This window comes from Dysidea avara, chromosome 11 (assembly GCF_963678975.1).
Source record: "Dysidea avara chromosome 11, odDysAvar1.4, whole genome shotgun sequence".
Lineage (NCBI taxonomy): Eukaryota > Metazoa > Porifera > Demospongiae > Dictyoceratida > Dysideidae > Dysidea > Dysidea avara.
In genome coordinates this window covers 19,391,191-19,404,365 of record NC_089282.1, presented here as the reverse complement: position 1 = coordinate 19,404,365, position 13,175 = coordinate 19,391,191, and the positions used below count along the sequence as shown (strand labels likewise).

The 13,175-nt window shown below is 37.5% G+C and overlaps 1 protein-coding gene across 1 annotated transcript in view; it reads right to left on the bottom strand.

Annotated features, from left to right (window-relative positions):
• LOC136237945 (uncharacterized) overlaps positions 1 to 13,175 on the bottom strand; it is a 168,816-nt gene that overhangs the window by 136,451 nt on the left and 19,190 nt on the right. The window contains exon 2 of the mRNA XM_066028232.1: positions 11,303 to 11,584. Coding sequence (XP_065884304.1) covers positions 11,303 to 11,584 — 282 coding nt within the window. The remainder of the gene's footprint in view (positions 1 to 11,302; positions 11,585 to 13,175) is intronic.

Sequence of the window (13,175 nt, the reverse complement as noted above, 5' to 3'; positions counted from 1 at the left end):
CAAGCGCACGCCCACAGGCCGGCTGTGGGCGTACGCCTAGTTTACTGAAATTGTTTTCGTAAAAAACATGTGTGAGTGTACCTATATCTACCTATCTATCTACCTATCTACGTATCTACCTATCTATGTTTGTTCGTACGCACCCACGTGAGCAAAATCGTTAAATATTGGTAACAGCAGCTTTTACGTAAGGAGTAAAAGCGAAATGAAGTCTGTATTAAACTTCTGCACAAGTCAACTTTGCTCTGAGGTGGTTTCTTTTCGGCGGACTGAAATACGGGTGTGGCGACTTTCCTCAGGCTTTGTAAACTACCTTCCCTTTGAGGTTTTCAGGCGTTTAACAACTGAAAAACATCGGTGCAGGCCTCGTACACTACCAGGAATAGCCTATCGCTTTGAGTTGAAAGGGGGCGCATCCCTTACCATATAGCTGGTAATTTTCGAAAGGTTTTTATTTTCGGATATTTCGAAGAGGCCCTTCTCTTCGAAAATAAATTCCCCCAAGTGAAAGCACTGTCCAACTTTCGGCGATTCGTTCGTGTATTCCTCGAGTTTTAGCTTAGTATTGCTGATGATAATGGGTAAACTGTATCATTACTTTATTTATTTATTTATTTATTAATACTTTACAGAACTGTACAAATCAAAAAACAAAAGTAAACAATACGAAGTGGATATTTAGCCGGTCACCGGTCACAGTTCAAATATTTATTTAGTGGGTCGTTTGTTGGGAAGTGTCACCTATAACTCTAGTATCAAACACACTAGTTGTATGAAGGTAAGTTTTTGGGTGAGTTCGAGGCAAGCTAGGGTTGGAGCGAGCGAAGCCGGGCCAACCCTAGCTCGCCTCGAACTCACCCAAAAACTTACCTTCATACAGGCAGTGAAAGTCATCATTACGTTTAACAGGCAAACGTCAGGTTAGCGTTAGGGATAGGGTCGGGTTCAGCTTTGGTTTCTTCTTCACTGGTATAGTTAGACTATATAGTATTTTATATTTGTAACATTAAATAGTACAAAAACAAGAGGAGTAGCCAGCAAGCACCGGTGGTACAGTGGTAGAGCGTTGGTACTCTAAACCTGAATGTGTGGGTTCGAGTCTAGGTCACGTCACACTTTTTTCTTCGTTTCTTAAACCTTTTTGTGTCACAATTTTTTCTAAGTTTTTTTTTTAAAATTGCAATGACCGGCTAAATATCAACAGCCTAAACAATATTTAAGAGCTTATAACGATTAAATTACAGAACTGAAGGTCTACCAGTATCTTGCACTGGTAGCCATAATTAATTACTTACAAATTACAATAAGCTATATAACTACAAATACTAATTACAAGGGGTAGTTATAAAGAGTACAAGTTTAAGAATAAAATAGTTTGTAGGAGCTGAAATGTTTAAACATTTGGAACAGGGGCAATGGAAATAAAAAGTACATAGATTATCTAATCCAAAACAGCCAAGCTGTAAAAAAAGTGTGCGGCCCTCAGAAAGGCTATGGTGAAAAAAGATGTGAAATCCAAGGTGGCGGCCAAGAAATGGCTGTGATGGTAGGTTAATGGTAAAATTTTTAATAATGACAATTCAGGTAAATTTTGTGAAGCGGCACAAAAATTCACCTGAATTGTCGTTATTAAAATTTTTACCATTAACCTACCATCACAGCCATTTCTTGGCCGCCACCTTGGATTTCACATCTTTTTTCACCATAGCCTTTCTGAGGGCCGCACACTTTTTTTACAGCTTGGCTGTTTTGGATTAGATTTCATTTCTTTTTGTATTTGTATACCCCAAAGCCAGCCTATGGCCAGCTTTGGGACTTTTAAACCTATGTTTTTTTTCTGTACTACAGGAAGTAGAAAAGATGAAGTAGATGTACATACTTAAATATTTTATCAGTAGATGTACAATTATATATATATAATACATGTGTGACCGGATTTGCGAAAAGGGGCCTTCCACACATCCAATTTGCCAACTTTGACAATTGATAACTTCAGATTGGAAAGAGCTATTGCCTTGAAATTTGGGCAGTGGTGATTTCTTTGCAGCTGAACTCTCTACATGATGGTTTCTTTGTAGCTGAACTCTCTACAAGGTAGCTGATCTCTTTACAGGGAGATTTGTTTTTAGCTGAACTCTCTACAAGGTAACTTCTTCTAGCTGATCTCTCTACAGGATGATTTGTTCGTAGCTGAATTCTGTACAGGTGATTTGTTTGCAGCTGAGCTCTTTACAGAATGGTTTCTTTGTAGCTGAACTCTCTAAAAGGTAACTTCTTATAACTGATCTTTCTACAGGGCAATTTGTTTCTGGCAGAATTTTCTACAGGGTGATTGCTTTGCAGCTGAACTTTCTACATGGTGGTTTCTTTGTAGCTGAACTCTCTACAAGGTAATTTCTTCTAGCTGATCTCTCTACAGGGAGATTTGTTTGTAGCTGAACTATCTACAAGGTAACTTCTTCTAGCTGATCTCTCTACAGGGTGATTTGTTCGTAGCTGAATTCTGTACAGGTGATTTGTTTGCAGCTGAGCTCTTTACAAAATGGTTTCTTTGTAGCTGAACTATCTACAAGGTAACTTCTTCTAACTGATCTCTCTACAGGGAGATTTGTTTGTAGCTGAACTATCTACAAGGTAACTTCTTCTAACTGATCTTTCTACAGGGCAATTTGCTTGTGGCAGAATTTTATACAGGGTGATTTCTTTGCAGCTGAACTCTCTACATGGTGGTTTCTTTGTAGCTGAACTCTCTACAAAGTAATTTCTTCTAGCTGATCTCTCTACAGGATGATTTGTTTTTGTAGCTGAATTCTGTACAGGTGATTTGTTTGCAGCTGAGCTCTTTACAGAATGGTTTCTTTGTAGCTGAACTCTCTACAAGGTAACTTCTTCTAACTGATCTTTCTACAGGGCAATTTGTTCGTAGCAGAATTTTATACATGGTGATTTCTTTGCAGCTGAACTATCTACATGGTGGTTTCTTTATAGCTGAACTCTCTACAAGGTAACTTCTTCTAGCTGATCTCTCTACAGGGTGAATTGTTTGTAGCTGAATGATCTACAAGGTAACTTCTTCTAGCTGATCTCTCTACAGGGTGATTTGTTTGTAGCTGAATTCTGTACAGGTTATTTGTTTGCAGCTGAGCTCTTTACAGAATGGTTTCTTTGTAGCTGAACTCTCTAAAAGGTAACTTTTTCTAACTGATCTTTCTACAGGGCAATTTGTTTGTGGCAGAATTTTATACAGGGTGATTTCTTTGCAGCTGAACTCTCTGCTTGGTGGTTTCTTTGTAGCTGAACTATGTACAAGGTAATTTCTTCTAGCTGACCTCTCTACAGGGTGATTTGTTTGTAGCTGAATTCTGTACAGGTGATTTGTTTGCAGCTGAGCTCTTTACAAAATGGTTTCTTTGTAGCTGAACTCTCTACAAGGTAACTTCTTCTAGCTGATGTCTCTACAAGGTGTAGCTGAACTCTCTACATGGTGGTTTCTTTGTAACTGAAGTTTCTACAAGGTGACTTCTTCTAACTGATCTCTCTACAGGGTGATTTGTTTGTAGCTGAACTCTCTACAAGGTAACTTCTTCTAGCTGATCTCTCTACAGGGAGATTTGTTTGTAGCTGAACTCTCTACAGGTGATTTGTTTGAAGCTGAACTCTCTAAATGATGGTTTCTTTGTAGCTGAACTCTCTACAAGTAAACTTCTTCTAGCTGATCTCTCTACAGGGTGATTTGCTTGTAGCTGAACTATCTACAAGATAACTTCTTCTAGCTGATCTCTCTACATGGTGATTTGTTTGTAGCTGAATTCTGTATAGGTGATTTGTTTGCAGCTGAGCTCTTTAAATAATGGTTTCTTTGTAGCTGAACCCTCTCAAGGTAACTTCTTCTAGCTGATGTCTTTACAGGGTCACTAGTTTGTAGCTGAATTCTCTACATGGTGGTTTCTTTGTAACTGAACTCTCTACAAGGTAACTTTTTCTAGCTCATTTTTCTACAGGGTGATTTATTTGTAGCTGAATTCTGTACAGGTGATTTGTTTGCAGCTGAGCTCTTTAAAGAATGGTTTCTTTGTAGCTGAACTCTCTACAAGGTAACTTCTTCTAGCTGATGTCTCTACAAAGTCACTAATTTGTAGCTGAACTCTCTACATGGTGGTTTCTTTGTAACTGAACTCTCTACAAGGTGACCTCTTCTAGCTGATCTTTCTACAGGGTGATTTGTTTGAAGCTGAACTCTCTACAAGGTAACTTCTTCTAGCTGATCTCTCTACAGGGAGATTTGTTTGTAGCTGAACTCTCTACATGATGGTTTCTTTGTAGCTGAACTCTCTACAAGGTAACTTCTTCTAGCTAATCTCTCTACAGGGAGATTTGTTTGTAGCTGAACTCTCTACATGATGGTTTCTTTGTAGCTGAACTCTCTGCAAGGTAACTTCTTCTATTGATCTCTCCACAGGGCGATTTGTTTGTAGCTGAACTCTCTACATGGTGGTTTCTTTGTAGCTGAATTCTACAAGGTGATTTTTTCTAGCTGAACTATCCTTTACCATAGTTGCATGAACTCCCTACAAGGTAACTTCTTCTAGCTGATCTCTCTACAGGGTGACTTGTGTGTAGCTGATCTCTATACAAGTTTCTTGTTTCTAGCTGATCTCTTGAATTCTCTTCAGGGTGACTGCTCTATTAGGATGACTGCTCTATTAGAGTATCTCGATCTCGCACTTGCTGCACCAAGTTGGATTTCGTGTTATAACTCCGTGGCTTTAAGTCTGATTCTTCTACACCATTGATGAGCCTTTCTAAGATGATTACTCCATCTGTACAACGATTTTCAAAGCATTACCCCAAGCGGTTTATCTGGTAGGCGTGGCAAGTAGTCGTTTTTTTTTATTAGCTAATCTCGATTGCGTAATTGTTACACACTGTTGGTTTTTTCGTTGTATCTTCCTGTTTTTCAGCTCGATTTCTTTCAAACCACAAAAGGTTTGAGGTTCAATAGTTAACCTATTCACCTACCGATTTTCAGCTTCTTCCCATACACGGTTTACCCTGTAGGCGTGACAACATATTGGTGTTATGTTTCGTGAATAATCGCTCATAACTCTTTGCCTGTTTATCGTATTCCAGCCAAAGTTGGTACCGAGATGCGCCTTTATACCCCCCTTCTGTGTGCCAATTTTCAAGGCAATCGGATATGGCGTTCGAGTTTTATAGCAGTTTTTGTAAGTGTGCGACAAGAAAAAGAAAAAGAAGAAAAAAAAAACGAAGAAACTGAGCCAATTTTTGAAGTCGCATATCTCGGGAACGTGCGAAGCGATTTCGCTCAAATTTGGAATGTGGAGTGCTGCAGTTGGAGGGAATGTTCACAGCAAAAATCGTCTTGTTTCATCAAGGAAGCACAGAGCTACGGAGGTGCGAAAATTGCGTTTTCTTTCTTCCTGTCAATATACTCACGGGTGTTACGCGCCGGCTTCTTGGGCCGCACGACACACTACCGTGTGTCTTGATTACTGTCAAAACTGTTAACAAAATGATTCCAAAAATAATTCTTGAGTTTGAATTTGATAGTTTGGAGGGTTTGGGATAGGTCAATTAATGGTAAGCTGTTCCACAATCTGGGTATACGGTAAAAGTAGGATTCATTACACTGTTTTTAGATGCTATCATGTGCCTCAGTTTGTATCCTGCTGATCTTGTGAGTCCAGAGATAAATTCTACAAAGTTTAATGTGTTGAACTTTTCAGATGGAAATTTTACTGATGATTTATAAAAACATGATGTCAGCTAAATCGTAAATATACATCAGTGGAAGAAGTTTGAGTCTCAAAAGCCTTTCTTTGTAGTCACTGGTGTAGTCGCTGAGAATATATTTGGTTGCCCTTCTTTGTACTCTTTCTAACAGTTCAATGTCAGATAGTAAATAGGGCTTCCACAAGCAAGAACAATACATTAAAGTAGATCTAATCATTGAAACATACAGATTATTCCTAGTCTCCAAACAGTAACTGTCTTTAAATATGCGGCAAAGTAATCTAAAAGATTTATAAGCTTTAGAAGTAATGTTTTGATAGTGTAATCTCCATGATAAACTATCAGAGAAATAGATACCAAGATCTTTACAGCTATCAGAGCAAGGAATGGTATTTCCATCGATAGTATAAAATGAATTAAATATGTTGTGATAGCGTAAAAATTAATTTTGGAACACTAAAGGCAAGGTTATTGTTGTTACTCCAATGAGAAACTGATGACAAATCTTCTTGAAATCTATGGATGTCCAACTGAGACTTTATTTTCATAAAGCACTTTGTATCATCAGCAAAAACAAACATATTGGATGAATGAATAACAGAGGGTAGGTCATTAATGTAAATTAGAAAGAGTAAGGGGCCAAGTATACTCCCCTGTGGTACACCTGACAATATGGGTAAGCAATTAGACAAACAGTTGTTGATAGAAACACGTTGTACCCTATTGCATAGGTATGATTTAAACCACTTCCAAAGAGTTCCAGTGATCCCAGTGTTCCAGAGTTTCACCAATAGTTGATTGTGCGGCACACTGTCAAAAGCCTTTCGAAAGTCTATGTGAACAACGTCCACTTCATCCTTGGAAGTTATCAGTTGGTGGTGATATAAAAGTAATTGTTGTAGGGTTGATGAGTTACTCTGGAAACCAAATTGACACGGGGTAATACACTTAGCCACAGTACCAATTATCTTAACATATATCAGGTCTTCTAGCACTTTTGAAACATTGCATAAAAGGAAATGGGTCGGTAATTTTTGACAGATATTTTATCACCAGTTTTGTAAATTGGAATGATCTTATGTGTCTTCCGTTCAGTTGGAATTACACTGGTGTTTAAGCTGGTGGTAAATAGGTGAAACAGTGGTGCCACAAGAAAGGTAGCACAATTTTTTAAAATGATAGGAGCTATATAGTCAATTCCAGTTGCTTTGAATGGATTTAGATTAACAAGAGCATTGAACACATCAGACTCTGTTAGGTTTATTGCATCCAGGAAGCTGGCTGGAATGCTTAAATCATTAGGATTTGGTTCTAGGGAAGTACTTCTAGTAAAAATAGAGAAAAAGTACTGATTGAAGAGCTCAGCTTTATAATGATCGGTTTTGGCTACATTAGAATTGAAATGTAACTGTGGAGGTAGAGTATGAGACTTAGTAAATTGTTTTATATATCTGTATATTCTTGGATCTCGATTTGTCACAAAGTTTTGAATAAGGTTTCGTTCACAATTGGATTTGGCCGCCTTGCTTGCATCTTGGAAAGAGCACTGGGCCCTGACTAACTTTTGAAAATTGTTAATAGTAGGCTGTTTACTGTATTTTCGCTGAAGTGTCCGTAAACACTTAATAAGATGACGTAGATGAGGAGTGAACCATACAGGAAATTGACGTACTCTTATTTTCACTTTAGGAATAAAAAGGTTTATACCGGATAGGATATGGTTCTTTATATGTTCCAGATTTCTTCTACATCTTTTAAATTGCAAATTACACCAAAGTGACAATTCAATAGGTATTCATTAAGGCCAACATAGTCACCTTTGGCATAATTAAATGTCTCCTTAGTGACAGGCTTTGGTATAATATTCTTACAGCAGATGGCAAAGGTAATCAAGTGGTGGTCTGATGAAATGCACTGGTACTCCAGAGGGTGAACAGTTAAGTCAACTATGTTATCGGCACTATCAGTCAAAATTAGATCAAGCACATTACCATGTTTATGAGTTGGACAAGTCACTAGTTGTTCAAGGTTAGATTGGAATATGAACTCACAAAAATTGTTAGAACTTGTTGAACTTCCAGCAAGAGTGGACCAATCGATATCACGGCATATTAAAGTCACCAAATATTATTACATAACTGGGTAGGGATTGTAAACAGTTAATAAGTTCAGTATGATATTCCACTGTGGAATTTGGAAGTACATACACCATACAACAGATTATAGCCAGTACCAATGATATAGAAACAGTAACAACCTCCAAATTAGGAGGGCTTGGAATCTGTTCACTTAAAAACTCATGACTAACAGCAATCATCACCCCACCACCACAGGAACCTCTATCTGTTCTATAAATTGTATACCATGAGGTAAAATTTCGGAATCAAGCACAGCATTATATAACCATGTTTCAGACAGGCCAATTATTTTGAAATTTGAAGCATATATAAAATTTTGGAAAAATCGAAGGTTTTTTGTCAAGCTCCTACAGTTCTGCATGCAGACGTGTACCCCAGAAGGGAGTCAAGAAGAGGAAGTTGTAGTGGTATTACTGTACCAATAACCAGAAAACAGGTGATCCAGAATGGGAATTGATGCCGTCTGCTCTAGAATCTATGGTAGGATAGCTAGCTATGATCGAGCGTGATCATGCCAGTGAATTCACTCCACCCGAGACTCCCTCAGTCTTCTCTCCAGTGCACAGGAATGGGGATTATTCCATCAGTAAGTCAGTTTTCGGCAAACATTCACTCATCTTCATAATTTGTGACACGAATTTCCGTTTATTTGAAATCCATCCTGACTTCGAAATATGCACTCTTCGAAATTAAAATCTTTCGAAATTCAGATTTTGCTTCTTGTGCAAAAAATTCTGTTTCAAAAATAACCCACTATACGGTACGTACACGAACGAAACTGAAGAGTAGCTTTGAGGCTTTGTCAAGAGAATTTGTGGGAAAAAACACAATAGTCAAACTATAAAACAGTTTAGAAGATACTTCTGTGCATAATATGTTGGTAAATACAGTTTGTTTAACAAGCGCTTCCTTAGCAATGCATAGCAACGTAATTGAACGAATTACGGAAATTTCATGAATTATGAAATACGAGAATTACCTAATAATATTATTGCACAACCCAAAATTACCCTATTGTAAAATAGTAATATATTACATAGTTGGTTAATTCACAGTAGCATATACTATCTATGGTTAATCCCAGATGAGTTAGCTAGCTGCATGGCGCCTGGTTTTTAGAAGTAGCACAACATCAACTTGTTTATCAATGTGCTATGGTCCCTGTTATTATAGTACTGTAAAAAATTCCAGGCTGTGTAGCTTCTCAGGCACTTGCCTAGACTGCAAGCTATATCTGTGGATCAAGTCACCACCTGGACTAGGATTTATTCTACATTCAACAGAGTTTTTAGTGCTATGTTTCTGACTCTCTGATTTACATGCTTTTTTCTGAATAGCGCTCTTGCAACTCACTACAGGGTAAGAAAAAATTGAGATGCTCTAATAGACCAGTCACATGGTATCCTTAGATGGGCAAGATGGAAAAAATATTTGGTCAATGCACTAAGTACAGGTAGACTAGGTACAATGATTTATACATAGTACATCATTCACACCAGCTTCCCTCCACAATGTCCTTACCAGATGCCATGATTTTGGAATTGTGATTGATGAACCCATTGGTAGTATTTGTTGTCAAGCATTAATTGTATTAAGTTTAGACTGGGATGAAGAAGTGTCAAAAGAATTGTTAGTCAAAAGAACATCATGGTTTTCTGTATTGCCATCACTGTCACAAACATAAGTTCCAAGACGTTTACAGTTACAGGAGATAGTGCAATCAGTGAGTCTACATAAATTTGTGGATGCCTCACAAGATGCTTATGGGGCTGTTGTTTATTTAAGAATAGCGTATCAAGATGAAAGTGTTTCTGTATGATTGATAACATCTAAAACTAAAGTAGCACCACTACAGACAGTAAGTATTCCTTGTTTGGAATTAACGGGAGCAAGTCTAGGAAATAAATGGCATGGTTGGTTTCTAATGTGTTTAACATTCAGAAAGAACAGATGAATATTTGGACTGATAGCATGAATGTTCTGTGGTGGATCAGAAGGCATAGTAGGGATTTTAAACCATTTGTTTCTAACAGAGTTGGTGAAATTCAGATGTCTACATATCCAGCTCAGTGGAAACATGTGTCAACAAAACTGAATCCTGCAGATTACTTGACAAGAGGAGTAAAATTGTTACAGTTGGCAGAACTAGATGTTTGGTGGGAAGGTCCTCATTTTCTGCACAATGATGAGAAAGTTTGGCCAAAATGTGTAATTGAACAAAACCCTGTGGAAGCTACTGAAGGAGATAAGAGGAGTGTTTTGGTGTCAAGTGACATTAGAAGGTTACACTCTTGTAATTGTGTGACTATGGTAAGTTCCAGTTTGACATAGTTCCAGTTTGACATAAACAAATGTTCATATGTCATGGTGTACTGCAATGAAACAAAGATTTTGAAACACTCTTATGCAATGATATCCATGTTTTTGCTGTCTTGTTTTAAAAATTCATGGAATGTACATGCACTTATTTTTCCCATTTAAACAAATGCTTTGTACTGTAAATTTACTATAGATTTGCTCTATTGTCGGGGTTCTGCAAATCTGTTCACAAATACAGATTAGAAAGCGGTCTCACAAATGGTACATTAGCAGTGTTGGTTAAGCCCAAGTGTTACCTTCAGTACAAATGTTTCCAATAAATTGCAACAAACTTTTAAAATATTCATTTAGTGGAATTTTTACTGCCTGACTGACTGACTAACTATCTGATGCTTCACTAAATAATGGCTATAACTGAAGGCTAAGGGCTTAGTTTTGTTATCCTGCTGCAGCCCTTTTTGTCATTACCTTGTATGTACAAAACATGCATCAAGGACTTACCATTGTCTCCCATTTCTTTTCACTGACAGTGCATAAAAATTGTATCGATGTCTGTATCACCCTTTTACGTATTGCGATGTGATGTATTGTCCCATTCATAGCACAACTATAGCCTCATGTTTAAAATTGATTATTCATAAATTTTAGACCATACCTTCACCAGTCAAAATAGGCAGATGGGTTATACCTTAATATACTGTTCTAGTAGACATAAGTCCACTACTGATAAATAAGGTTTCAAAAAAAGTTTACATAGGAATTTTAGAAGCTATGCACTTAAACAAGGGGATCACATGACCTGTAATGCAAATTTAATCCCTACATTAGCCATGCTGGTTTATTGCTAGTTATATGTGCTAAGCAAGAATTAAATTTACACTTCAGGTGATGGTCTCTTGTTTCAGCACTTTTCATTGTAATGGACCCTATTATACTGCAGTTTGTATAACTCTTAAAATTCCTTACACTTATACAAACGTAGAGAGGTGAAAAAGTAATCCACTTTGAATGACTTGTTGTCTAATGCAAATTGCTAACATCACTGACGTATTTCCCCAACTGCCCCTCACCCCAACATAAAGTGGTCTTACTTTTTTTTCTGAGCTTTTGCTCTATTTGTTGAGCTAAAGTATTTAACTGGATACATGGACTTTTGAGTGCTTCTAGCAACTGATTCCAGCTACCATCTGGTTTTGACTCTAACCACTTTTCCAACATACATTTACAACACCCCATGACATCTTGTGGGTGATCTTTTTCAATCACTTTCAGTATGGCAGGATCTAGTAACAATACACCAATATCCCTCCATCTGTCTGCGGCTTCTTGTAATACATGAATGTATAGATCTTTTAGAGAGGGATGGTCTTCACCTATACACAAAAAATGAATAGTATACATCAAAAACATAATAAAGGACAATGCAAAGTACACATTTCCCTTCAGCAAAAAAAAACAAAAAAAACCCAGCATGCATTGTAGTGAAATTACTACTTTTCAGCCAGTAATTCTCTGTAAACAACAGTGGTGTGTAGAAGATCAGGGGCGGATCCAGGAGCTGGCAAGGGGAGAGGCACAAATTGTAGGTGGTTGAAAAAGCCAGATTCTCTTGTTAGTTGCTGCATTTTTGAAGCAGCAAATAATCACTTCTTAGTAGTGTCTCACTGTTGATTTTTGCCATTTTGGCCTTTGAAGATGGTTGTGAAGTCTTTAAAGCTGTTTAAAAGGCTATGAATGTCTTGAACAACAGCAACACGATAAATATTTTTAGAGGCATGTAGTACGCGGGTGACAATTTCACAGCTAGTTAGACTTTTGTCTGCTTTGGTTGCAGGTGAATCTGTAAAATAATATTTTCAATTGATCTTGGTCTTTATCAAAAGAAGTATGGCTCCTCCACAAGGGGGGTGGGGGTATTTGGGGCAAATGTCCCATCCTGGATCCACCATTGAAGATGGTCCAGTAGTGGAAAACAGCAAAGGAATTAGGTTGTTACTGATGCACCTTCTCTAGTATTGTATGTGTGTCATTTCTTTTATTTAAGCATAGTGATATAATACTAGCAGAGACATAGGAGACGCAAAAAGAATAGTGTAAAAGGGTTGAACACGTGCTATTTAGGCTTGAACCAATTATGCTTTGAAAATGCTTTTGAGCCCAGCCTATTAAGCTCAAAATTATGCTTTCAAAATCGCCATTATATCAGAAAATGTATACTGTCAAGGTGTACCCCAACATTTGGTGAGATACCATCTTCTCAGTTGCAGGAGACTTGCAACATTGGAGACCAAATTGCATTCTGGGTGATTTTTTCTTGCACGATACTACAAAAAGGAGTAGTTTACCTCGCAGTCTGCTCTTAGAAGTGTGTGCTTTAGCACATTTTGTGGTTTATCAAAGTAGGAAGCCATACGACTCTAAATGTAAAGTTTTTCATTGCAGTTTTAATTGTGTTGTGTGTACTAATAGACTTCTTCATGTCACAATGTTTACTTGATATACAACCTTCAATACAAAATTCAACAGTTTGCATTCAAGGCTATTTACATCACTGCAGATCTTACACCTATGGAACAACAGAAAAATAAACTATTGAGAGAGCAACGTAAACAAATGAACAAGGATGGCAATCATTATGTTATAAAAAACGGGGCCATTGTGCAGAGAAGAATATAGAGGTCACCTCTAGCTCTTCTCTGCACTGAATGTTATGACTCTCATGACTCTAACTGTTTAAGTCAGTCAAATGTTTTAACTAGTCCTGTTAATTCTGACCAAAACTCACAAACTGTACATAACTTACTCAAAACGATCGTTGTCAACTGCCGAAGCATTAAATCTAAGAAAGCCATGTTTAATTGTATGATAGAAGAACACACACCTGATGTTATCGCTGGCACAGAGTCCTGGTTAACACCATCCATCTATTCCAATGAAATTTTTCAAGCTAATTATAATGTTTTT